General features: G+C 38.7%; 1 protein-coding gene across 2 annotated transcripts in view; it reads right to left on the reverse strand.

The window, feature by feature from the left end:
• Positions 1-27,333, reverse strand: part of GRM8 (glutamate metabotropic receptor 8) — a 755,282-nt gene that overhangs the window by 127,075 nt on the left and 600,874 nt on the right. For both annotated transcript variants that reach the window (XM_029233599.1, XM_029233597.1), the window contains one exon: positions 24,071-24,207. In XM_029233599.1, coding sequence (XP_029089432.1) covers positions 24,071-24,207 — 137 coding nt within the window. The remainder of the gene's footprint in view (positions 1-24,070; positions 24,208-27,333) is intronic.

Genomic DNA, 27,333 nt, shown 5'->3' on the forward strand with positions numbered 1-27,333 from the left:
GGGTCTTTGTTGAGGCATGTGCGATCTTTTGTTGCAGTGTGCAGGCTTCTCTCTAGTTGTGACATGCGGGTTTTCTCTTCTCTAGTTGTGGGGCATGGGCTTCAGGGCGCATGGGCTCTGTAGTTGTGGTGCGCAGGTTCCAGAGCACATGGGCTCTGTAGTTTGCAGCACACAGGCTCTAGTTGAGGCTCGCGAGCTCAGTAGTTGTGGCACACGGGCTTAGTTGCCCCACAGCATGTGGGATTTTAGTTCCCTGACCAGGGATCAAACCCATGTCCCCTGCATTGTAAGGCAGATTCTTTACCACTGGACCACCAGGGAAGTCCCTAAATCATTGATTTTTAACTAAAAGTCAAGTTATTAGCAAGGCTTCTAATTTAATGAATTGCTAATATTCCATCTGGTTTAAACAACCCAGAAATAACATTGATCTATTTGATGGAAAGGTAACAAGGAATAGAGAAAAATTATGTAAAAACTACTGTATTCTTGGTTCATAAATTTTAGAAAGATGTTTGTTTACATCTTGAGATTTTGAACAGCAGGAGGAAATACTTTTAGTCAGCCTTCCACTGTTACTTATAAATTAGTCAATAAATAAGTAGAAATCTCTGCATAGAAATGAAATGAACCAGCAAAATACCGAAGAGTACAATGTAAAAACAAAACAAAAACAAAAAACACCACAGATGAAATTTACCGGTCAATATATGTCCTTTTTGGATAAGAACACAGGGTGATGAGTAGTTAGATCTGATAGATTACTTTCTATAACAGGCTTCTTCAAGAAGACCAAAAATACTCTAAAGAAGCAATAATTCTGCAAGTACCATTTTGAAGTATTAGCATTCCAGCTTTGGAGATAGGATTAAACAATTCTGAGACTGATGGCATTTAGGAATAGGATGAGGAAGGTACAGCTATTCAATGAAGATCAATAAAATGTGCATTTACTAAGCTGGCTAAATAGGAACATTAACAAAATACACTAATGAGTGACAATCTTGTGTTTAATTTAATTACAGTAGTAGTCTGTGAAGTTATGTGAGCTTCTCCAAGTCCTCTCCTTAATGTGAGTTGTAAGAAAATGGAGTTTCAATACTAGAAATCAACTTTATATAAAACTTTTGCTGGCTGACATTTTATAAAGGAGTATTTGGGAATGAAACTTTTGATAAAGAGAAATGGGAAAAGATTACATTTATGTCAAAGGTATCACCAAGACTCATTTTCTTAAGGCAAAAGGAATGTGCTCACTTCCAATTTTTCTTGAACTGCCTACCATGAGTGACTAGTAATGACTGGTTAGCCTTCTAATCTGTTTTTTGAGTCTTAATTGACCAGGGTGTCCTGGTATGAGGGATATTTACTGTATTGAGTTAAATCCAAATAAATCTAATACCAAGTGTTTAATGTTGAAGAAATACTGTTAATGTAAACTACATAAGCAGTTTCAATGTGGGACATAATTTAAGAATCTAAATTAGCAGTTGAAATTTAGGTATAACTTACCTTAAAAATAAACAAAAGCTTTAACTAAGTGAGATCTAAATGTCAAAAAGATGGCTAAAACAAAGAATTAATAAAGGAATGTATGGTTAAGTAAATGGCTAACAATTATTACTCAAAATGTGTCAGTACAACAGACTCACAGACTTAGAGACTGAACTTAAGGTTACTGAGGGGAAGGAAGAGGGGAGGGATAGATTGGGAGTTTGGGATTGAAATGTACACACCACTGTGTAAAATAGATAACCAACAAGGATGTACTGTAAAATTAATTAATTAATTAATTTTTAAGTGAAAAAAAAACCTCTGTACTTCCCATTGTACAGTATCTGGATATGATGTTTTTAAGCTTTGAAGTCCATTATAAAGAATGTGGCAATCACTTAGCCCTATTGGTACTTGTATGTACTTCCCCTTGTTATACTGCAGGGCATTCAACCCTGAAGAATCCACAGGCATTCGAATGTGATGAACCACAGGCATTATAATCCACCCTCAGTTAATTATGACATCAATGGCATTTTAAAATTCTTGATATTTTGAACCATTCTTAAGTCCCCTGTTTATAATATCAGACCTGCTGCTTGCCCTATGAAGTTAAAGACAAGCATATTTTGCCAGCAACACTCATTGCTTCTCATGCTGCCCCTGAAAATACTAAGAAATCATAATGTAACAGAATGTTGAGTGGGACTTTTTCCTTGACCCTGAAATCTAAGTAGAAACCCAAAGCTGAAAGGTCTAAGAAGAGCTGCCCCCAAACTGCTTGGATTTACATTCTAGCAAGGAGTCAGTGAGCTATCCTGATGGCCAAACAAGATGCTTTAGAAGCTCCCCACTTCGAGGATGCATCCTCCCATCCCACCCTAACCCCCACCTCTCACCCACATATGGAAAAAATTGATGGGGAGGGCATCCATCCAAAGGCATCCATCTGATGCTCACCAGCCTTATTAAAAGGGCAATATTCATGGCAGAGGCTACTGGCTTCCTTCCTCAGAATGAGGATTCTCCAGCCAAGCCACTAGCAGAGACCGCTGATATCTGCACAAAAAGGTGTTCTGGGTGGATGCTGGGGCTACCGTTAGAGAGAAGGATGGTGAGATAGTTGTTAAGAATCTTGTGATATATGTCCTCACATGTATGAGGCTGTATGTCAACAGAGAGAGTGCTTATTGCTAGAGAGTTCACAAACCTGGAGACTTGCTAGAGGAGCCTGAACCAATGGGACAAAATATGACAACAGTAAAGTGCCTCATCCAGTCCAAAGTTAAAAGTGTGATGATTATGGTTATATTTAGGGATAGTGGGTGGCTTCCAGGACTTTGGAGATGAGAAAGAGGATTTAGTAGTAGTTCATATGGCTCCACCTTTATGTGAAAAACACAGAAGTTAGGTAACAGGCAGGTACTGTATGTAGGCTTTTCTAGCAGCCTCTGAGTCAAGCAATGAGACATCTCTCCTAGTCAAAGAGCTTTGATTAGAGATTTTGATCAACAGAAAGGGCCAAGGGATAGTATGGCTGCTGTTTTCTGAAGGGTTTCTCATCAAAGGAGATTGTGAGGATGAAGCTGAACTCAACTCAAAGAGATCAAACCAACTACTGATTTGGAAACCAGCTGTCAGTCATGGTCACCAGCAGATGGAGCTAGACTGAACCAGAGTGAGGTCAAAGATATTTCCCCACTACTGACAAGCCTCCAGATGAACTTAGTCTCACCTATTGCTCCACCCTGCCACCCACCAGCTGGAGAGAGAGGGAAATAAGATGTTGAAAAAGAGAGCACCAGCCTTGGATACCTCCCCCCACCCATCCCTGCCCACAATCCCTCACTCACACTTCAGCTGGCAGAAATAACAGCTCTAGTCTACACTGGGGATGTAAGGGGTAGAGCTTTGAATAGGATATGTGAGACTGCATCCCTAAATGATGCTGGATTCATTTTGATAGCCAAAAAATTATCAGAAAGCTATGGAATCTGCACTCAACTTTTCTAAAGAACAGGAAAAGAAGTAAGCAAGGTTTTATTTTTTATTTATTTATCTATTTATTTACTTTAGGCAAGAAGTAGATTTATTAATATAGGACACTTGTAAGAGATGCACGTAGGCAGGCGAGGGAGCTCTGACTATACAATTTTATAGTCAAAGGAAAGGGGGAGGGGAAAAGATCGCCTTCCTCGAGTAGACATGAGGCTTACATCACTAGTTCCTCCTTCGTATCAGGCCGGGAGAGTGTCTGACCCTATGAGGTCAAACTAGGGTTATCACTAGAAAGGTGGTGACATTTTTCTTCCACCTAATGGCCTTGGACATATCTCGTGCTTTTATTTATGGCTTTATAGTTAAGCAAGGCTGCTTCCTTCCACAACTTTCCAATAGCTTTCTTGAGTGATTATTAACTTACAGTGGTCTTCCAAAGTTTCCTAGGTTTCCCTCTCTATGTATAGTCCCCTATTGGGACTTCTGCAACTACCTGTATAACTATCCTATTCTATCCCTATCAGGAAAGACATTATGTCTCACTAGGGAATGCTTCCCCTGCCTGGTAATATAAGACAGGGCACATAAATCTGCTGCTCAGGCAATATTAATTAAACATACTAAAGGAAACCAATAGGGTTACCTGAGCCCACACAGTATAAAATAAAAACTGGGGGCTAATATTCAGGCGCTAATAAAAGCAATAATGGAGGGGTTTTTTTTTTCTTTTTTTGCCCCTAGGGTAAATTACTAGGCCCACTCAGAAAGAGGGCCTTTGTTGTATGCCTTGTGCAAACTTTTGAAAGCATGATAAATTGAACCCTAAAGTTCTAAAACATACAACTCTTGATATCCAGTTTAGTTGGAAATTTTCTCTCTCTCTCTCTTTTTCTGATATAAAAAAAAGCAAATTAAAGAAAATGTAGTTGGGACTTCCCTGGTGGTGCAGTGGTTTAGAATCCACCTGCTGATGCAGGGGACACAGGTTCGATTCCTGGTCCAGGAAGATCCCACATGCCACAGAGCAACTAAGCCCATGTGCCACAACTACTGAGCCTGTGAGCCTAGAGCCCATGCTCCAGAACAAGAGAAGCCACCGCAATGAGAAGCCCACGCACCACAAGGAAGGGTAGCCCCTGCTCGCCACAACTACAGAAAGCCCACCTGCAGCAACGAAGACCCAACACAGCCAAAAAAAAAGAATGATACTATCCCATCTGATTCTTACTAGAAAAAGATGAGAGCTGGAGTAAGAAATGTTTTCTTTAGGGAGTTCCCTGGTAGCCTAGTGGTTGGGATTTGGTGCTTTCCGTGTGGAGGCCCGGGTTCGATCCCTGATCAGGGAACCATCCTGCATGCCGCACAGGACGGCCAAAATACAAAAACAAATAAATTAATACAAATTAAAAGAAAACAAGAAAAAAATAGAAATTAAGGAAAAAACGGTTTAAAAAAGCTTTTTTTAAAAAAAGTTTCCTTTAGCATGGCAGGTCACCATATGCACAGTGGGGAGAAGCTCTTTTTTGCCTTTCAGCTGGGGAACAGCTCCTAGAGAATGCAAAAAGAGTTGCTTTTCCAGACCAAGAGAGTTTATTCCTACTTTTCAAAAGGTTTAACGTTAGAAAATCCTTGAGTAGTATTTAATACATTTGTAGGTTAGAGGAGAAAAATATGCATCTCAAAAAAAATAAATAAACCCAGTGAAGACGTACATATTATCCAATATCCATTTCAAAGAGTAGACTGGAAGATAAAATACTGGACTTCTAAACTGCAATCAGTTGGACTGACTGCCTCCATTCCCTTATTTATTTATTCACGAATTTTTCTTCCAGTTTTGTTGAGATATCATTGACATACAGCACTGAAAAAGTTTAAGGTGTACAGCATAATGATTTGACTTACATACATCATGAAGTGATTATCACAGTAAGTTTAGTGAAAGTCTATCATCTCATATAGATACAAAATTAAAGAGAAAAATATTTTTTCCTGTGATGAGAACCTTTAGGATTTACTCCCTCAAAAATTAACATGTAGGGGCAGAGTCAAGATGGCGGACTAGGAGGACGTGGAATTTGTGTCTCCGCACAACTAGGGCACCTACCAGGCACCGGAGGGGGACCACGGACACCTAAGGACACGGGAGGAACACCCAGCGACAGGGTAGGACGTGGGGCGTGGGGGGAGTGAAGGAGGAGGAGAAGTGGAGGCAGGACGGGACTGGCGTCCCTTAGGGGTGGCTGGGGGAGGGGAAGGGATCCCACGCCCTAAGGGGGAAATTGGGGAACCACTGGGCGGGCAGAGGATCAAAAGGGAGCGTGGCCAGGTTTCCCCTGCCCAGTTGGGCCCCCAGGAACCTGCTGAGATCCCTGGCCTGATCCTCTGCCCACCTAGGCCCCCTCCAGCCATGCGGGTCCTGAGGGAGCGGGAGGGAGAGAAGGGGGAGCAAAAATAAAGGCCGGACCTCCAGGACCGGCACCCCTGAGGGGTGGCTGGGGGAGGGGAGGTGTTCCAACACCCAGTGGGACCCACCCACGTTTAGGGGTCCAAAAGGGATGGGGGAGACCCTGGGGGAGCCCGTGGGGGGTGGCACGGAGGAATGGAAGTGAACGGCGGCCAACGCTTTCCCTGTCCACTTAGGCACCAGGGAGTCTGTTGGGCTCCCAGGCCTAATTCTCTGCCCTCGGAGCCTCCCTGCTGCCGCCCAGGGCCCGAGTCCCGCCCCTATACCCCACCCTGGGCCCTACCTCTACACTCAGAGACCTCCTCGGAGACCCCCTCCAACTGCGCTGGGCCTAAACCCCACCCACACACCCTCACCCAGGGCCCTACCTCCAAACTCCAGAACTCCACACTCCAAAGGCCCTCCTTTGGACGTGCTCGCAATGTTTTATTTGTTCCCCCTATAAATTAAACTTATTTAATAAACCCAGTTATAATAGCAATAAAGGAAGAAATTTGGCTATTGTTTTAGATGAGATTGAGGGTCTCAAAATTGGAACGAAGAACAGATCAGATACGAGTAGAAGGCAAAAAAGGAGGGAAGCTTCAAAACTTTGTGTCGTCTCTTGACTCAGACCTTTCCATGAATTTATTACTCTGTTTAAAGTTTTGTGAATTTCATGATATCAAATACATTCACATTTACATTGATAGTAAAGAAAAAAGGTATATTAAAAAATAGAATATTTCTAGATGATTCATTTGTTTTAATTTTAAAATTCTTTTCTATTAACATAGGTGATTCAGAGCTGATGTCAATCTTAAAAACCAAACAATTTAGGGTTATCTGATTGGCTGACAAAATATATGTTTCTCTGGTTTACACTCCTCCACAAAAACTGCATGGCCTTCCCTCTCTGTCTCTTGTCTCACTGCAGACTATTATTTTAACTTCACATAACTTCAAATTTTAGAAGACTCTAAAAACGGCAGAACTTGGGGTAAATTATTAGTCTCCTAAATTTATTTGCAGATCATCAATTTGCTGTCTGCTGTAAATTATTATTAAAATGTACAATGCTTTCCGTTATTTCAGTTAATAATGTCTACCCTAAAGTTAAAAATGTCAACCAGGTTAAAAAAAATACATGGAACTATTCTTCCCTAGGATTTTTATAACATGAAAATTAAATTTTAAAAAGGGTCACACTGGAGTCTCTGGTGGCTTCAATATCAGGACAACTGTTTGTAGCTCTTTAATCAGTTGGAAATCATGACAAAAGTCATGACTAGTATGAAACAGGCTGGCTAGAATGAAACAGGCTAAGTAAATGTAAAATCACTATCAAGGCTGACAGTATTGAAAGGGAAATCAAGAAGTAAGAGCAAATCAAGGCTTGTAATCTCTGAAGAGAAACCAGAGAACAATGTCTTTGCAAATTCACTGCTAAACATTAATGATCCAGCCCCATACTCATGATTCTTCAAAACTTCACACTATCATACTTCTTAAAATCATTCTTTTAAAATTTATTTCCCCAAAGTCTAGCTGCTGCAAAAGAACACACGAAAGAGTCACAAGTATCTAATAAGGGAAATGTTATTGCTTCTCTCAACACAGTGGGCCATCAAAGAGGAGTTTCTTAATCTAGTTTTGTTTTGTGTCTTTTTTTTTTAACATCTTTATTGGAGCATAATTGCTTTACAATGGTGTGTTAGTTTCTGCTTTATAACAAAGTGAATCAGCTATACGTATACATATATCCCCATATCTCCTCCCTCTTGTGTCTCCCTCCCACCCTCCCTATCCCACCCCTCTAGGTGGTCACAGAGCACTGAGCTGATCTAGAGGCAGGACAGAAATAAAGACACAGACGTAGAGAATGGACTTGAGGACACGGGGAGGGGGAAGGGTAAGCTGGGACGAAGTGAGAGAGTGGCACGGACATATATACACTACCAAAGGGAAAATAGATAGCTAGTGGGAAGCAGCCACATAGCACAGGGAGATCAGCTCAGTGCTTTGCCTTGTGTCTTAACATAACATAGTCAAAAGCAAATGTTTCCCTGATTTGCTCCCTACAATGAACCTGGCAAAAGTGCCAAGTAGATATTGTTTGCAGAGAGCTACTTTCCAACTTGGATATTTACAACCATGACAGGCTCCAAGTAGAGGAATTTCTGTTCCGAGATATACTGAACTTCCTCAAAAGGAAACAAAAATGCTGAAACAATTTTATTTTAAATTTTATTCTTCTTTCAAGAAGAAAGGGACACTTTGTATTCAGATCAGAGCTGCCAATCAAATCCTGACAGACCAGTACTTCTCAGGTAGTATTAACATTTGTCACCAAAATTTCAATGAAATCAGGTAGAGAACTCATAAGGAGGAAGATTTTCTTAGCTAGTGTCGGTCAGCTCTGCTGTGACCATGAGGATGGAAGGGGCCAAGTGGTTTCTCCTGGTAATGTGTATAAAGTGTGTCTTCCACACCCCTCAACAACATAAGTTATCCCAAAATGCAGTCTCTTCCATTTAGAAAGGAAAATCTACTCTCTTATTGGCTGCAAAGTGTTAGGACTCTAAGCTGAATACAGAAAGGCAAATTACAGGCACACAAATCAATCTCAGGTCTGCCAGGTTTTCAATCTAGACAATATCAATCTTACAAGTTATCCTTTTCAAATTCCAGTCCTTAAATATACTTAGAGTTTTCAATCAGAGCTCCAAGAACAACCTACCCCCATAGGACAAAATTTTCTCTCTCTACAGTCACCTGAAGTGTGAGTGTATTGTGTATTCACTTGGATTTCAAGAGCAGAACATTCCGATTTTCCTCTTAACCCTTCCCTGGCTCTAGACTGCATCACATTTTCCCAATCTCCTTGGTTCCTAAAGTAACTTGATATTACTTTTGGTTGCTATTGGCTTTTTCTCCCTAGCTGCTTCTTTCTCATCTCATTTCTTCTCAATTAGTACTTTGCTACATGTCACTTTTTTACATCATATATTCATATTTTCTAGCCTTCAGTCATTTTGTGTTTGATTTCAGTTCACCTGCACTCCCTCACTGGGCCACAGTATAGAATAGTGTTGGACAAAAAATCCTTGCATCAGTAAGCATGGAGTCCTAGACATCTGTCAGATAGGATATTTCTTGAATTATAACTTCAGGGCTCAAAGCATTGAGCTACTGCAGCTGTAATAGCCAACTTCATTGTATGAATATAAAATAAACTAGAAATTAGAAATTCAAAGTACCTCCTATACTCCTAGGAAGCAACCTGCCCACTGACAAGGACTAGAAATCTCTGAAGAAGTTTTTGTAAGTGGTAACAATCATTAATTTAGTAGAGCTATTCCTATTACCCATATATTGGAAGGTTGAACAGCTCGTGAAAAATACCTTTCTTTAGCACTGATGTTAAATTATAAAGCTATTAAAAACTTAAGGAGCTTGGGAGATTGGGATTGACATATATACACTAATATGTATAAAATAGATAACTGATAAGAACCTGCTGTATAAAAAAAATAAATAAAATTAAAAAAAAAAAAAAAAACGTAAGGAGCTTTCTCTGACATTCTCCCCAACAACTCCCACCCATAAGAGTTACCATGACAACACTTCCTTTTTACCAGGATGTGAAAAAGCAAAAACACAATCCAGAACTCTTCCTGGGAAGTCAGTGTCCAGTTAATTCCTATATTCATTCATAAATATCCCAACAAAATCTTGCCTTAAGAACATATATTTGGAATGTTGGCAGCATAAGTTATGGCCAGATTCTGTCTGCCGCTTCTTTTCTAAATCTCATAATCTACACAGTTAATAGGCAATTTCCCCCTTCACAAGTGAGATAACATTTCATGAGGTTACTTTCAAAACCACATTGACACTGCTGATCTAGGTTGGGAAGTGGGCTCATGAATTTGCTGGCCATCCCTTCAGAACCCCTCTGTAGGAAAAGTCTAGATGTGTAAGAAAGAATAAAGTCATTAGAGACTATGTAATTACACAAAATGCAAAGGGAGTTGTAACCAAAAGACAAGATTTTTAATAAATGCCAGAAAAATAGAAAACAGAGGCTCATAGGTTGATAGATAAAAATAAATGGAAAATTCATAACCTAAAATATATCGCTAGGGACTTCAAAGGAGACCAGTTTGCCCAAAGCGAACCCCATGGAGATATAACACCCAGAGACAACAAGTAATTTGAATTTTATGAGCTTTAAATGATATGAAAACATTGTCTTGAAAGAGTAGATATGCAGGATCACTGATGGATGGGACATCCATCCCACTCAATTGTCATTTACCGCCAGGGCTCCATTCTGAATGGTCCCTCATTTCTTAAGATATTTGTTATCTTAGGAGGTAAGGTTAAAAAGCTAATTTCTAATCTGCAGTATGTAAAGGAATGTCCTACGCTGTCTCAATTTAGTGAATTCACTCAATACTAATTTTTTTTAAAAAGTAATAGAAGCCAAATAGTAGATTATCATCCCAAACCATTATATTAATCTCAGAGTAGTAGCTAAAGTTTCCTTCCAGATCTGGTATAGTATTCCAGGGACAACCACAGACAACATCTAGTCATTTAGAAATTTCTATAAAATTTCCACACTGTAAAACACTGAAATTTTCACTCTAACCTACATTCTAGGTGATGACGCACTCCAAAAAAACACTAGGTATGACACTTTACACTGAAATACTATAACCACAGAAAACTCACTGCCTCACGACACTACAGCATAGTGACTAAATATCCAAATAATAATTTGGAACCAACTTAAATATTCATTGAAGTTTCTCAGTAATTCCAAAGGATGAATCTCTATGTAACTCATCTAACCAAGCACAATTTCTTAAAATCATTTGCATCCCTCCTGAGCAAGCTTTTCTTCCATGGATGGTCTCTTGATCTCAAGCATTCATTTCTCTCTCTCTTTCTCCGTAAATTTTGCAACTTGCAGCTACCTGAAAGACTCTTTCTTCTTTCTTCCCTCTCAAAATCTCCCACCAAACCAGCCCATGCTCCTTTCTCTGTGCTCATTCTGACCTGCTAGATATATTCATTTCTTTCTCTCATCTTTTCAGTGTAAATCAGTCAAGCTTATTTCAATGATTCCTGATGCCCCCCTTCATTCATAGACCTGATTATGGACAACAAAGATGTTTCTCCTTAAAGAGAAAACTAGATATACTGTTTCTGTTACATATAAACAGCAATATCATCATAAAGGGTTGCTTTGAAGCTAAAAGAAATGATGTATTTGCATATATTCCTGACATAGGAAGAATTTTTTGGTTAAGGAAAGAAAAGTAGTGAGATGGGAAGGAGGACACAGTTCGGCCAGAATCCTGCATCCCTTTGGGTACAGCCTCTCAATCCCACTACCACTTAGCATCCTGTAGAAAGAATGGGAATAAGAGAAAGGAGAAGGAGAAGGGATGGCAGAGAAGAGACGGGTGGTTAGTATGGGGAAGGAGCAACTGGTGTGGAGAGGAATACAGCTTGGCTTAGTGTGTCTGCTGCTCCATGGGTGAAGCTGTATATGTGCCAGGTGGTGAGGAGGGCAGAGGAAGCCATAGAGCTCCAGAACATTGCTCATTTCTCTTCTTCAACATTTAGAGAATCCGATCAGTTTGGGGGCAGCCACTAGGGGGCAGTAGCAGATGACTGCCACGCTCTAGAGGTGCACTCTTGAATGGTGAGGGCTCCAGTTATCAAAAGCAGCTATCTTTTATATGCCAATAAATATAGCCTACTAAAAGGCTGCAAAAAGACACATTCATGGAAAGTTACCATTTTTTAATTTGGAGCTTTAATTCAGTTATCTAATTTTTCTAGTATTTGATTTTATATATCAGCTGTAGGACAATTATTAAACTTAAAGAAAAAATACATATTATCTCTTCCCATCTCAAGTTACCCAGGAGACGAATGGTCAAGTGACAATTCTAGGAGAGGATTTTTCAGATTCAACCCACATTCACTGAGAACCTACTCTTTGTGCCAATTATAGTACCAGAATTTTCCATGGGCATTCTTATGTGAGGTGGGTATGAAAAGTTATTTTTTGAAGGGAAGGTAAAAGATTTCACTTCACACACACACACACACCAAAAAAAAAAAAAAAAAAAGATGCAAAAATCAGAGGAAACTAAATACTAGAAGTTCAGTTCTGTAGTAATGTATGCAAATCCAATTCTGACTAATTTTATACTTACCTCAATATATGTCAAAACTTCTCCCAAATGGGAAAATGACAAAGTTGAGATTTTTAAATTTTGTTTTGTGTTGTTTTTAAATGTGATTTTGTGTGGCTGTTATTCTCTATACAAAATGATTATGGCCCTCACAAATAATAGCTAGCTAACAATTCTATAGCATTTTGAAGCTTACGAAGTATTTTCACATACAAAACTCTTGATCTTTAAGAAGATTCTGTAAAACAGGAGCCAGGATATAATAGGAAGCTTCAATTCCTAGTTGAGAAAACATTTCAGACCTGTAACTGTGCTGACTGGTGTCAGCCTCTATTCTGGAGCGGTGACTCTTTAATAAGCTTATGGCAGGCAGTGGACATTATAACAAGGCTTCGCTCAGATACTGGTACAAAGTGTCACCACTGGCCAACTAGTTCTATAGAGTTTTTATGGGAATGGCAAAGTAGTTGGTATTCAAGGAAAGGAAATTTTTCTTGCCTGTCTTCTGGGGTACACCAAGAGTGTCTATAACTTGTCAGCTGAACTACAAGCTCAGCCCTGATAGCTTCTGAATTTGTTCACTAAATCATTCAAAGAGTCATCATGAGCTCCACCTTTCCTGGTTCCCATAACCAGCCATTCACCAACTTCTTCTTGATTCTACTTCTTTAGTATTCCTAAAAGCAGGCACACCGGAGTAGGATATATATGCCTGTGGATTTCATCTATGTTTCCATGAGCCAAGTGAACTTAAACAAGTCACTCATTGTTAATCTTAGTTTCCTCTTCTATAAAATGGCCACTCTAAGAGTATCTAACTCACAGGGATATGACAAAGATTAAATGAGTTAATAAATGTAACTGAGGTGGGAGAGTCAACTTAAGCCAACATTTTTCACAGTAAGTTTCAAGGAATATTAGTTCCGCAAAATGTTCTTCAAATAAAAAAGGATTCATGGTTAAATCAATTTATTAAACATTACATTCAATGTCCATGTCTCAGTCAGCCATGGTGTACATTAGTATCTTAAAGGGTCTCCAAATTCTTGCAGGAAAACAAAACAAAACAGAAACAGTTGTCCTAACATTCCCTAAGCTTTTTTAACCAGAGGGCCTTTGTGTGCACATGTAGCCGCTATTTAAAATCCTGCAGAACCAGTGTTCTGAGGAAGGCATTTGAAAAAATGCTGACTTGGACAAGAGCCACAGTTATCATTTTGGAAGTTATTTCAGCCTCAGGTTTCCAACAGTTTTTGATTTTTTTTTTTTTTTTTTTTTGGTAAAAGAGACTACTATCTCCTAATGTTCAGAGTCATCATAAACTCGCAGAAAAATGAACCAAATTGTCCTGTGGGAAGCTGTGTCATAAGGGTAGTAGAACGGTATGAACTTCTTCTCTCAGGAGAGAAGTTTTACATACAAATATGTAAAAATCCGATAAAGAGTGGAAAGAACTCTGGGGAGATTCAGGAAGTGGATAAGCTCATGCCTGTGATGAAGGCGGACTTGAGATGAGAACACGGTGCCTGAGTTCCAATACCTCTACCTCTGACTATAAAACTATTGTTTGTACATGAGGTAAGAGGGCAATAAATGCTGCAGCCTGATTGCCTCAATGTCACAGGCTGAATGCAACCCAATTTTTGATGGCACAGCAGGAGTTCCGAAAGCATCTTATTTTTCTCTTTTTATAGGAGGAAAAATAAGCCGAGCTCACATTTATTGCTCACATGCGGCCTTTTCTTCTCTACCATGACATCCCCTAATTCTTCACAAACACAGGACTTATCCCTCCTTTTAGAGATAAACTAGCATTTCTCAAATCACATTAGTCATTTCTACTTAGCCATGTTTGGATTCAGTCTAACTAACAGAATCAACTTAGCTCCCCTATAGCAGAGTCCTATTTTTCAAAGTATATTATAAAAACATGCAGCTGGGAGAGCAAAAGAAAACTAATATCATATCTATTTTGAACAATTTTTACATTTCTATTAAAACCAAGGTAGCAAAATACCTAAGTTGTCTTTATTAACCTCTCCCATTTTGGTTTTAGTTTTCATAGGGTATGAGTAGCCATGCTTCTTTAAAATAGATATCCCAAATTGAAAAAAAAAAAAAAATCACATAAGGAAGCTCTCTGTTCAGTGAGGTTTACACCGTAGGATCACTTCTGTATAGTTGAATGATGGAGGCCTTAAACTTTTAAATCTAAAAAACAAGTAAACAAAAACAGAAAAATACATCCAACATAACTCTCATCCAATTTGAGAATAATAGATCTGGAAGCAACTTTAGTGAATAACTACATTAAATTCCTAACTTTATAAACATGGAACTTGAGGCTCCAAATATTAAGTAATAAAGCACAAACCTATCTCAGGATGAATGAGAGGTCTGGGTAAAAACAAGTTGCCTAGTTTCCAGTGACACTTTCCACACCACGCAGAACCTCCTAGGGTCTGTCCTCCAAGTCCGTGTGTGCCCTGAACAACATGAAATCACACCCCTGTCAAATATTTTATGGAGACCATTTATAAAAATTGGCTGATTCCTTGACAAACTAGTTTAAGGATAGGATAATTAAGGGATTTAATTCACAGTTGTCAAGCTTAAAGTGGGTTCCTGCTAGGAGATTTATAGAGCATATGCCAACTGCAGTGTCCCTGCCGGTTCCCTTTAAAATTTTTACAAATTTTAGATCAGCAGTCTCAAAGATCTTATAGTGGCTTAATCTAGAAATCATGTCTGAATTTTGGAATCTTAAAAACATGGCCTGAATGCAGAAAAATGCATGTACCAACAGATCTGACAGCTACAAAAGCAGTCAAATGAGAACTAGATACAGCAAAGCCTAGCAGAGTGTCAGAACAACTTAAGAAATACAGGACAGGGATGACTTTGAGGAAGTCTTGGAAACTCATTGCGAGTTGGGTTTTAGTGTCATAGACAGCAACATTAGTGTAATATTGACAGAAGGGATGGAAAAGTGAAGCACGATAAGAAGGAACATAGGTGTGGTTTCACAGAGTGTAACGTTAAGAGGACATAGATCCAGGTGGTATTACTTTTAAATGAGAACTTTTCTCTTAGGTATGTTTGCTGCGATTATAGTAATTAAGCACACTGCAGCCAAGGTGTCACTATGCCAGTTATGAAGGATCTGAGGTGTATGTTGCAGCAAGAAAGTTTCCTTTTCTTATTTTCTAAAAATATTCTATATTAAAGGGTTAAATATAACTTCTAAAACTATCTTATAAAAATGATTTAGTTCAGTTCTGAGACGAGCCATCACTCTTCCCTGCTGTTTCTCTCTACATACAATTCAACAAATACTCATAGCAGGTTGATGCATAATTATTTTTCAGGAGTCCTTCAAAGAGTGAATAACTAAACATAGTTTGGTAACATCCGTACCATGGACCTACTCAGCAACTAAAAGGAACACAACAACATGGATAAATTTGGAGGGAACCATGCTGAGTGAAAAAAGCCAAACCCAATAGGTTACGTACAATATGATTTCATCCACACAGCATTCTTGAAATGACAATTTTAGAGAAACAGAGGATATATTAGTTATTGCCAGGCACCGAACGGAGGCATATGGGTAGGATGTGGGTGTGGCTATTAAATGACAATTTGGGATCCTTGTGGTGATGGCAATGTCTTATATCTTGACTACAGTGGTAGATACATGGGCCTGCACAGGTCAAAAATGCATAGAAACACACATACACATGTATAAGTGAAAGAGGAGGTATGAAAAAGATTGGTGGACTGTATAAATATCAAGATCCTGCTTGTGCTGTTACACCATAGTTTTTCACGATGTTATCATTGCGGGGAAAACTGAGTAAAGGAGACATGGAATCTTTATCATTTCTTACAACTACATGTGAATCTGCAATTATCTCAAAATAATGTTTTATTCCAAATGATTTTATAACTGATAAAAGCAATCAAATACTAGTCAAATTTAGTACCTTTCTGTGTCCTTGTTATATCCTTCTGTCATTTATTTATGGATTTAAGAAAGAACACCATTTTACATCTCTACCCCTGAGTTTATGCACAATTGCACATTTCTGCAACTTCACTTAGAGATAAGGATCCATGACCTCAACAAAATGGAATAGGGACTTGGGAGGATTTCAGCTTCTGGCTCTATTTTCCTTCTTTAGACAGTGAAAGCTTTGAGGAAAGATGTCTGTTAAACTTTTGATTCAGTCAACAGACATATTACCTTTTTTCTTTTTAGTTTCCTGCTCTTATCAACTACTGACCTCCATCTACAGCTGGAAGCTACATATTTGATTCATATATAATACTTTTCAGTTCCTGTAATTCTCTTGTACGTTGTAGATTTTACATAACACTGATGTGTCCACTGAGCCTTTCAAAAGTACCCTAGGATACAGGGTTCACATATATTTTAGTTTAGTAAATCTACCATAAGAAAATGACTTTTTACCAGTTATTCCTCTATTCTACATTATCACTTTATGTTTGTAACCTTACTGATTCTACTCATCATGTCAAAATTGCACTTATTTTTCTCCTCCCAAGGTTAAAGTAAGGATTAAAATACCATTTATTATCATTTTTATTACTTTATTATCCCCATAAACGTCTAGAGTCACCATCTTCCTTTGCCCTTCTTTGGTGTTGGTATAAAGAGACACTTTCTGTTTTATGTTACGTCCTTCTTTAGTTGCATTGTATTTTTGATTTGCTTTTTCCAATTTGACCTCTATTATTTTTTTAGCTTTCTTTTCCCTGCCTGTGTCACTTTCATTATTTACCAAAATAACTAAGCATTTATGATTTTTCATGAATAATTATAGCTTTATTAGTGCCCCACTTGTATTTTCCCTGATAAACTACTAGATTCCTTGGATAATATTAGATTACCCCAGGAATCTGACTCCAACTAGATCCAGATAATTGAATCCAGCTTCTGAATTCTTAATCAGATTAAATCATTTTATGTGGCATAATTTTGTATGTTCTTAAAATAGCAGCATGATTATTTCTGACTCTACTGAACAGCTAGATAAATCTATTGGCCATAATTATTGTCAAGAAAATCAAACTCGACTACTAACTAAAATTTATCAACTCCCTTGATCCTTTCTTCCTAATTTACTGTTTGTTTGTTTTTCCTACTATGATAAGTGTATCTTAGTAAGTCCTTTTAAATATTTTGTAGAACAAAACACAAACCAAGTAGATGGACAGATAGGGCGGAAAGAACCTGCCAAACAATTAGGTAAAATAAGAAAGAAATTAATTCTTAATTATGGCTTCTGCTAAATAATGGAACGACCTCTTCTCCAGCCAATCTACACTTTGCTGCCCAAAGTGTTGCCCTGAAGTGTAAAGCTGAGAATGTCTCTATCGAAAAGCTCACTGTAGCTTAAAGAATATCAACTTGTGTTCTAATAGTTTTTGAAACCCTATAAAATTTAGCTTTAAGCCATCTTTCTTCATTCTGCATATGCTCTGCTCAGATAGTCCTCTGTACTGGCAGCTCAGGATCACACTCAATTCCCTAAATAAACTGTGCCCCTTTCCACCTCCCTATGAAAACCTAGTCAACATTCCTCATCTCCATCAATGAACTTACAACTTACACTCTGTAGGCGGGATATGCCTGCACATCCAATAGAGGTGCACTCCCAACTCAGGGATGGGGATTGAATCTGTAACACCTCTAAATCACTCCGGCACTGTGTAGAGCAATGGCACACTGGAGGCACTTTATTCTGGAATGAATAGATAGATAAACGGATGGAAGGATGTATGGATGGATGGATGCTTTTGCCATGGCCTACACACTCTTCCAACCATTTCTAGCCACCAAAGTAATTGAGGATCCAGTTTGAATTCAACAAACTTTATCCAGTCCCTCTAGTTGGAGGTAATCATTACATATTTTAATTCATAGTTTGTTCTTTAATCTGTACCTTCTAAGTATGCTTTTATTATAATTATTCAAGTGTACTGTTACCTTTAATGGAGTAAATCATTTGCTATCTGGGAGTTTATTTTATTGAACCTTGCACTCCTCAATGGCTTAGCTTCCTGCCTAGCAGGGAGCAGTCACTGAATAAATAATCTGTGCACAAGTCAACTTCCTAATCAATAATCTTGGATCAGTGCTCCATATGAAGTCAGTATTTAGAAAATATTGGCATATCGTTCATGACATATTCAACAAGTCCTTACTGAGCCCCTACTCTGTACTAGCAAGAACGTAGTTAAACTTTAATTACCTTGGCTTTGCTTGATGTGTCAAAAACATGAATTTACCAAATGCTTATTTTCTCATAAACACAAATTAATTACTGACCCCAAAATGACCTATTTTGAAAAGAATAAATTTGCATCTAGTGAACAAAAATATAGTTTTGACAACTAATCATCTTGTTACAAGGAAAGGAAGCCCAAAAAGGCCTTGTCTGAATAGAATATAAAGGCAGGAGATAGAGTGGCATTTAAAGTCCTATTGGAATGTAGTAAAGGGTCTCGGAGAATTGACTTCACATCCATACTTTGTAGGATGGGAAAAGCTTTATATATTGCTTGTCTCATAGGGTGAATGATCTTTTATATGCACTATCATATGAAAGAGCATTTGCAAATGCAGGCAACTTTGCAATGGGGAAACAGGCAAAGAGGAAACGCATGGCTCCTAAGAGTCAAGGCAAATAAAGGCTCAAGCGTCCCCTCGAACATTGTTTCCACTCCATCCACTCCATCCTTTACTTCAAGGCTATTTCAATACCCTTCATCATAGAAAAGCTGTTCCTGTATGACATTAGGGAATCTAGTGGTTTTGGTTAAAGACTTTTGATGTTTATCCAAAGCAGTATAACCATGAGGAAAATGAGGGGACTCAGAAACTTTCTCTTTCTGTATTTCAAGCAGGTTGAGGAACCCCTGGTATAGCATGTATTTGCCTGACCATTGGCAGGCAAAGACATATATTCAATTAAAATATCATGTTATAAATACTACACTAGAGGTACATAGAAAAGACAGATTTAATGCACTAAATCAGAAAGCTTGCTTGAGTTTCTGGTTGTCCCCAAAGCACTGACTCATGAAGCCCACTTTTTTTTCATACCAAAATAAACATTTGGGGTTTATTACATAGGCACAGACGAGTTATCATAGTGTAACTCTTTTTACAGTTACTCCCTACTCAGAACATCAAGATAGAGGCAGAAAAGACTTTTCATAGGTGCAATTTCAGATTGCAATACCCATTATAGGTCCTCTGCAATAGGCTGGTTTTCCTGGCAAAACAAAACAAAATTTTTATTGCCATATTCGTTTAACACTGAATATGTAGCAGGCAGTGTTCTAGGATCTTTGATATGCAATTTCCTTTAATTATCTCAATAACTCTATGAAGTAGTTATGATTGTTTCACGCAGATGAAGAACCTGAGACTAAAAGAGGTAAAATAACGTGCCCAAGGCTCAGGAATGGAAGGTTGGAACACAAAAATCTTCTTTCTGACTTTGAGGTCTTGTTTCTGACCACTATGCACTGGAATACCAATGCATTTGATCTTCATAATAAGCCTACTTATTATCCCACTTAACAGATGAGAAAACTGAGGGTCAGAATTCAGTACCTGGTCAAGAGTTACTTTCATCTATGGAGTGGCCCCACACAAAATTAAATGAAGCCCTTCTCCTTCAAATCACCCTTTCCAATTGACTCCATGCTGCTAACAATGAAACATTCGTATGAAGTCATTATCCTTTACTATCTTTATTTATCTTCAAATTACTTATTTGAATAAAAAAAGAATAAAACAAAACAAGCAAAAACTATGCCTCATCTTACAGTAATCTAGAAAGAGTAGCTCTGGTTGGAAGTACAGCAAAGTGAGCCCTCAGTTATTTTAGACCCATCCGGTAGCCTCCATACACCTTCTCCCTGCGGACTCGAAGTAGCATATGGCTGTTCTTTTTGCAGTTCAGGCTCTGCTGTTTTCTCTGAACCTCTAGGTTACAGTACGTTTTGTAATCACTAATAAGGACCACCTGCCTCTTGAGAGATTAAGCCTCACAAAACGGAGAAGCCTAATTGTTCAAATTCACTCTCAGGTAGACAATATGCCCTTCATGCGTGGACTGAGATTACTGGATAAAAAAACCGAAATCAAAATAAACAGTTATACTAACTCATTGTAATTGCTAAGTTAAGAACATATGTTAGTGCCATAAAAAAGAAAAAAAATATTTAGAACAATGAAGACAATACTTTTGAGGAAATAAAACACCTCATGATTTTCCAGGAAAAAAAAAAAAAGAATAACCTACTTTTACAATTTCTTTCACTCCACTAAGATATATTCAGGGCAAATTTATTGCACTCATATATGCATAATCATGCACCCTCTGTGCACAAACTTATCCTATGGTTGAATTCAGTCAGAAAAACTGGCTCTTTGAAAATAAGCCAAATTCAATCCAATAACTGGCTGATAAATGCTTACCATTGAGAGTGTGAAATCTATTGCAAATCTGGTTTAAGAGAATAAGAAGGGATGGAGTACATGGGGAAGAGCGCCCTCCGCTGCCATCATCACAACTCCCGCCAGCAGTCAGGCCAGATTCGGGGCCTGTCTCTGGGCTGCAGGTGCAAAACCACGGACATACCTTCATCTGTGGCCTGCCCCACTGCACTAGAATTGTTGGTTTGAGTGTCCATCTATCCTTCCAGTCTGCGAGCGCCCTGAGAGCAGAGTTCACATTTTCACTCTAATCCCAACACTTAGCATGCAGTATGTGCACAGAATGAATGCATCCAATCCATTCAAAAATAACTACCTAGGTGACAATATCTAGCCACAGGCTACCACAGGAAAAGAAACTACATACTTACATTAAATAAAGTTTACTTTGTAAGTGCAGATAGATTTGCTAAAGTATTAAGGCCAATATTAAAGGCAGGCAATGGGCTATAGGGACAAATGGTCCCCATTTTAAGTGAACGTATTCTGAACTTGCTAAAGCAAACTCAAGTGCCTCTTCTGACAGAAGCTTCACTTCTCTACTCACCACACTCGTTCTCAGATCTCCCACTGACCACACAGAATCATGAGACACTGGATTAATAATAGGTAATGCTTATGCATGTCATGTGGGCCAGGCCCTGGACTAACGGCTTTACCGTATTATTTCATTTAATTCTTATTACAACCATCTAAGGTAGGTGCTATTAATGTTTCTACTTTATAGACGACAAAACTGGGGCAAAGCATTTGTTTGGTGCCTTGCCTGAGATCTAAGCAGAACTTCAGTAAATCTGTCACTTTCCAAGGAACCCCTACTCCACCTCCAAACAGATGACTAGTCCTGTTCCCAAGGAGAAACATTTTGTTTGTCCTGATAAAATTCAGAATTCAACCCTTGACGTATGACCTCTCTTCACAAACTAATTCACTCTTTTCTGAGAGTTGATTCTCTGTTTCAGTAAAGCTAGCATGGCTATGTAGTTATAAACGATCATACATGCATAAGAAATAATTCTTACAAATCGTTTTGATATAGTTTATGAGCAATAACACAATAATAAACATAAAACTTTTCATGCACCGTAAATGTACATAAAAGAGCTTGAGATTCAACATAAAGTTTTATAATAAATATATAGAGAGAGAGAAAGGTGTGTGCGTGTGTGTACGTGTGCTTGTGTATATAATTATTTTAGGTATCTTCATATTATATATTAATGCACATATTTTTCAACCATTGAACTTTGTTATTTAAATCCTTAATCATAAGAATATAGTAAGCAGTTTGGCATTCATAAAAGTCAGATAAAAAGTATCTTCCCTATTTTAACCCATATCAAATTTTCTTTGTTGTGTTTAATTATTTTATTTCACAGAGGTCCACTGTCAAAAGGGCTTTTGCCAAGAAGCAATTGATTTTCAGATTGGCATCAATAACCCACAGAGTTATCAAAGCTTTGTTTCCATAAGTTTGGGTTGCAGGACAAGGGATAGGGTTTCATCAGGCTGCTACATGTAGTAAGGTGTAGATACGTGGTCTTACGTCAAGTACAACCATAGTTGCAAATATGAGCTGTCTTTGTGCATTACTGAAAGCGGAACTGTGACAATTATCAGGAAGTCATTACGGAGACAATACATCGTAAATATCCTAGTTTCCTTATTTCTCATTATCTGCTTCTTTTCTGAGAACTATGGTGACTGGTGCTGCATAAACATAGCACTTCAGGGGCTATATTTGGACATACAGAGATGAAAAATGTATTAAAAACACCAAATTGATGTCTTTCGAATGGGTTCAAACACAAGAAAGCACATACACACGTGTAAAACACACACAGACAAGAATAATCTCTCTCCCCACCCTCATGTATGTCATAAGAGTTTACCTTCCAGCTAGGATAAGCTGTAGCTAGGAAATGAAATTAATTATTCATTTAAGAAATGAACTCAGCCCTCACAGTGTTATGGTAGCTTTGAGAATCAAGAAGAGGAGGTACTTTTACTAGAGGAAAGAGTGAAATACACATTAGAACAATATAACAGTAGAAGAGTATGTTTCTGGTTTATTAGACACATTTTAAAAGCACCTCACTGCCTACAGGGGAAACACTGCTGCTGTAGTGATTCCTCGGCCACTCAGTTCCTGTAAACAGTCCAGTGTTACAGATGTATGAGAGAATGTATTATAAACATTAATGTTCATGTATGAAGGAACTCTGATCCTTAGCTGCGACCACAGAGCACACTCCTTGTTTGTCTAGACCAGAAGGAGCCGGCGTGCATAGATATGGCACCACAGGCTGTTAAATTTTGAAATTGTTCCTTACCCCGTGGTAAGCAGATGCTTCTCCAACCACTCCTGTGCCCTCCTCACACAGCCACTGCCTGCCCTATGCCCTGTGACTTCCCGGGCTTCCCTATCTGTCAAGTTCAGGACGGGCTTCCTGCTCTGGAGCCCCTTATGCTTAGTGGGTGCTGGTAACAGACAGCGCCCCCCAGTGTCCCCAAAGACCCCTTCCCTCGGATAGCCCCTCTGGAGAGCTGCCTGCCAGCTAGACTCATCTGACAGAGCTTCTCCTCCTGCCATTATCCCACGTGCCAGCCCCACCTGGTCCCAGCAGGAGGAGACAGAGCCCCGGGGGGCGGACACAGCATGACACTGGGCAGGCAGATGACCAACTGCCTTTGGCACCAGCCCCAGGCCCTGCGACCTCACTGCCCTGCGACCTCGCTTCCAGTTGGGCTCTCCCATATTCTCCTCACGTGGCCACTTGTAGGAACTGCAAAATCTGTGGGCCTTGGGCCATCATGGCTCTCCAGGGGGACAGGGACAGCTGGCAGCCCTAAGGGCTGTTAAAAAACTGAACATCTCTTTGGGGTACATTAACTTTCTCTGATGTTATGATTCAAAGAGGTAATGTAAGTACAGATCATGATTGACTTCCATCCAGCAGACGTAGCTGCAAGATCTCAACTTATGATGGGGCAAAGGTGAAGCACACTTATTAAGCACCGACTTTGTCATTCATGGCACAGTTTGTCACCCCTCCCCCCAAAACACACACGTACACACACACTGTACAAAGGTTTGAACAACTGAGCCTTTCAGAAAAGTATAAAGTTTCCCTAAATGTATATTTAGTCACTTAAAAGAAAATGAGATCTTTCATTAAATCCCTGCAGAGAGTCAATATCTCTACAGACGTTTAAGACTTCTCATAACATTTTAAAGTTGAAGAAGGATCAAATCATACATTTTCTGAAAACTTATTTACAAGAAGATCAATTCTAACAAATGTTATGTTACTTAAAAGTAAAGCCTCTCTCCTTGAGAACAGTATACATAAAGTATGAGTTTATACTGATACTTGCTTTTAGATGAAGCTGATTGGTCCAGTGCCCAATGATTTTGTATTCTGTACTTTTGTTGGTTATTTGATACTGGAAGATATCATAACGACCAGGAGCGTCTCCATTTTCATTAAAAGTGACCGGTGTCCCAGCACTACCTATAAATGTTTAGGAAACAATGTTAACTTTTCAGTGAGATAGACCACTGGGCTTATTTCTCCCTAAGAAAAAAATGGTAGATAAAAAAATATTGTGCACAGTAAGAGATATGAAGCTAGTAATCCATACAAGGTCATTCTTGGTAGCATAGTATCTCTGACATGAAAAGAAGCCCAGACATACTTGCAGGAAGAAGACGTGCTTCATTACGCACATTAGAAAGTAAACGATGAGCATCCAAGTTAGGCGACAAATGTAACAGTTAAATAAATAGAAGTTGATAGGCTGGACAGCCAATAGTGGCTACGGAGAATGGCAGTTAATAGAGAAGAGTGTAAATGCCTTGAAGCGTAACAGCTATTGTACAATATGAACTATGAACAGCAATTCAACATGTGGCAGGAGAACGTCGCAGCCAGATTCCCTAGAGTTTGACTTTATTCTGACTTGAACTCCACTCTGAAGCAATTGCTGTATTCAATGTCTCTTCTAAGCCTCTGCTTTGGCTACCTCTGCCCAAGAGTCTATCCATGTGGGCTACGTTTAGGATCCTCTCAGTGGGTGAGGCAGTGGTCGCTGGGAAGTCCCAACTCCGCTCAGATCATAAAAGTTCCCTCAATTCACTGTGATAGTACAGTACTGGCGGGGCAGCAGGATGCAAGAAACGTCATCTTTTCTAACCTTCCATTTCTCCCGGAAGCTTTCATCTTTTTCTCTTACCAGTTTCTGCTCACTTTTACTTTCTCTCTCATTAACTTTTACATAATCACAGGTTTTAAGAATAGAAAGGGATCACTACCCGCAATGTTTTCTTGTTCCATCCATAGCCTCACTTTCTATATAGAATTTCCTTTTCTCTACTAGCCTTTGGAGGCTGCCCACAGCCCACACCTTCATCTTCTTGCCTTACTCTTTACTGTCTTGACAAATTCGCCTAACATCAATCCCTTTTCTTTGTGCCAATCTTCTCTCTGCAGGTTCCCTTCCCTGAATTTCTTCTCACCGTATACCGGATTTAATTTCTATACTATACTAGAAACTGTCCCCTTCTTGCTATCTCTTTTCTATATTTTACTCCCCCAAAATATATACTACTAATAGTTATACATGTCAACTCTATATATTTCCATCTTATAATGAGTTCCTTATTCTACCTGCGGAGTTTTAAACTAAAACCAATAATCACAAAAGTCTAAAACATTCCTCTTTGGAATCTTCCTAAAATTTGAATGCAGTGTGAAGTCTCTGATGAGATACGTGGTATCTGCAAACAACTGCTAAGGACACAAGAGACAGCACAGCATGGAGAAAAGAGCACTGTTTTGAGAGTCAAGAGCTGCACATTCATGCTCACTTTGCTTCTGCATTTATTTTCACAACTTATGGACTCTCTTTACATGTCACATAGGGGCTTAAAAAATAAAGATGAACATATTTTTAAGTCTCAAAAGGTCTATATGCATTTAAATTATTATTATTAGTTCACATGGGAAATGACTTTATATATAAATCAAGAAAGAAATAGGGAAATAGAGAAAAAAATAGGAGCTCTCCAATCAACCACTATCTTAACTACTCCTCAGATACTCAAGTGGAAACCCACGTGCTATAACGGATCAAATCCTTTTCTAACTCCAAGTGAATGGGAGCAGGTTAACTTTTAAATCCTCAGATTCCTCATCTGTAAAATGGGAGTAATAATAACACTCACAGAGTTGCTATGAAAATTAAACAAATAGTTGCAAAGAACAATGCCGGTGGTAATTAAATGCTACGATGATGATGATTCACGCCCTATGCATGCTCAGCACATACCAATGTAGAGTAATAGACAGGATATTAGACATTCTTTAAGGAATATCTAGACAAAGGATTATGGAAATTCCATGGGTAAGAGATTACTGGATGGAAAACTACACATCAGTTATGAATTTCACATTAACATCATCAACAAGTCCTGACATTTACATACCATTTCAAAATTCTGATGTCATGTACTCCATGAATAAAGTACTATTTACTTTTGTCTAACTGAATTCCCCAATGTTGTCATCCTCCTCACTGAATGGCTCCATATCTCCTACAACAGCATCCCAATCTTTTTTACCATAATGATACCCAGGCTAGGAGAATGTCACTTGTGTAACACATTCTCATGAATGTACTCTGAGTTATATATAACTCTTAGTGTGCTAGCTGTTTCTATATCTCTTTCCTCCAACTCAAGAAGGTATACTGGAAAGGAAGCTAATGAGAGCTGTATTACCACAAACATAATTGTCCAACTTGGATACTTCAATATAATTATTAATAGCAAGTTACACTAAATTTGGCATTGCACCAAGAGGCAATATACTAAAGTATACATACTATATAAAAGTATAATACACTAGAAATGTGGGTTTGGGGGCCAGGTCATCGCACTCAAACCCCAACTCTGACACTTATTAGATAGATGATCTCAGGTGAGGTACTTGATCTGTCTGTCCCTCACTTGGCTCATTTTTAAAATGGGCTAATTGTAATTCCCATCTCAGAGGGATATGAGGATTAAGTGAATCAATATACAGAAAGCATTCAGTAAATAGTAAGCATTATATAAATATTAACTATTATTTCCTTTATTGTTTTACGGCAGTGCTGTGTTTGAGATCCAGGGTCTATATGAGAGCATAACAACCTCTCAGTGAGCATGTTTGGCTTTTCTGGAGTCACCCTTTCTAATCCTTGCTCTCCTCTACTAACACAAAGCCAAATATACCTAAAATCCAGTTCTTTAAATTCACCATGCACTTTCTCACGATCCTGTTTTGCATGTTATTTTCTATAAGTTCACTTCCTCCTTTATCCTAACCTTTCTTCTCTATATAATTCCTTCAAGATGTGTCTTAAAGGCACACCTATAAGGATCCTTATCTTCTAAATCTGGAGCAGGGACCCAAGTGCCTCTTCGTGTCCTGTCCTTCTCTATCATGGCACTCACTGCTCTCTGTACACTTGTACTATCCATCCCCATTCCTGATCAAAACATTCATTCAACAGATATTTATTGAGAGCCTATTACGTGCTCAATACTGGTTGGACCCTCTGCCTTCCTCACAAGACCGTGGTCTCCTTAATAAAGG

This window comes from Monodon monoceros, unplaced genomic scaffold, assembly GCF_005190385.1.
Source record: "Monodon monoceros isolate NGI ecotype Baffin Bay Population unplaced genomic scaffold, NGI_Narwhal_1 Super_Scaffold_2, whole genome shotgun sequence".
NCBI lineage: Eukaryota > Metazoa > Chordata > Mammalia > Artiodactyla > Monodontidae > Monodon > Monodon monoceros.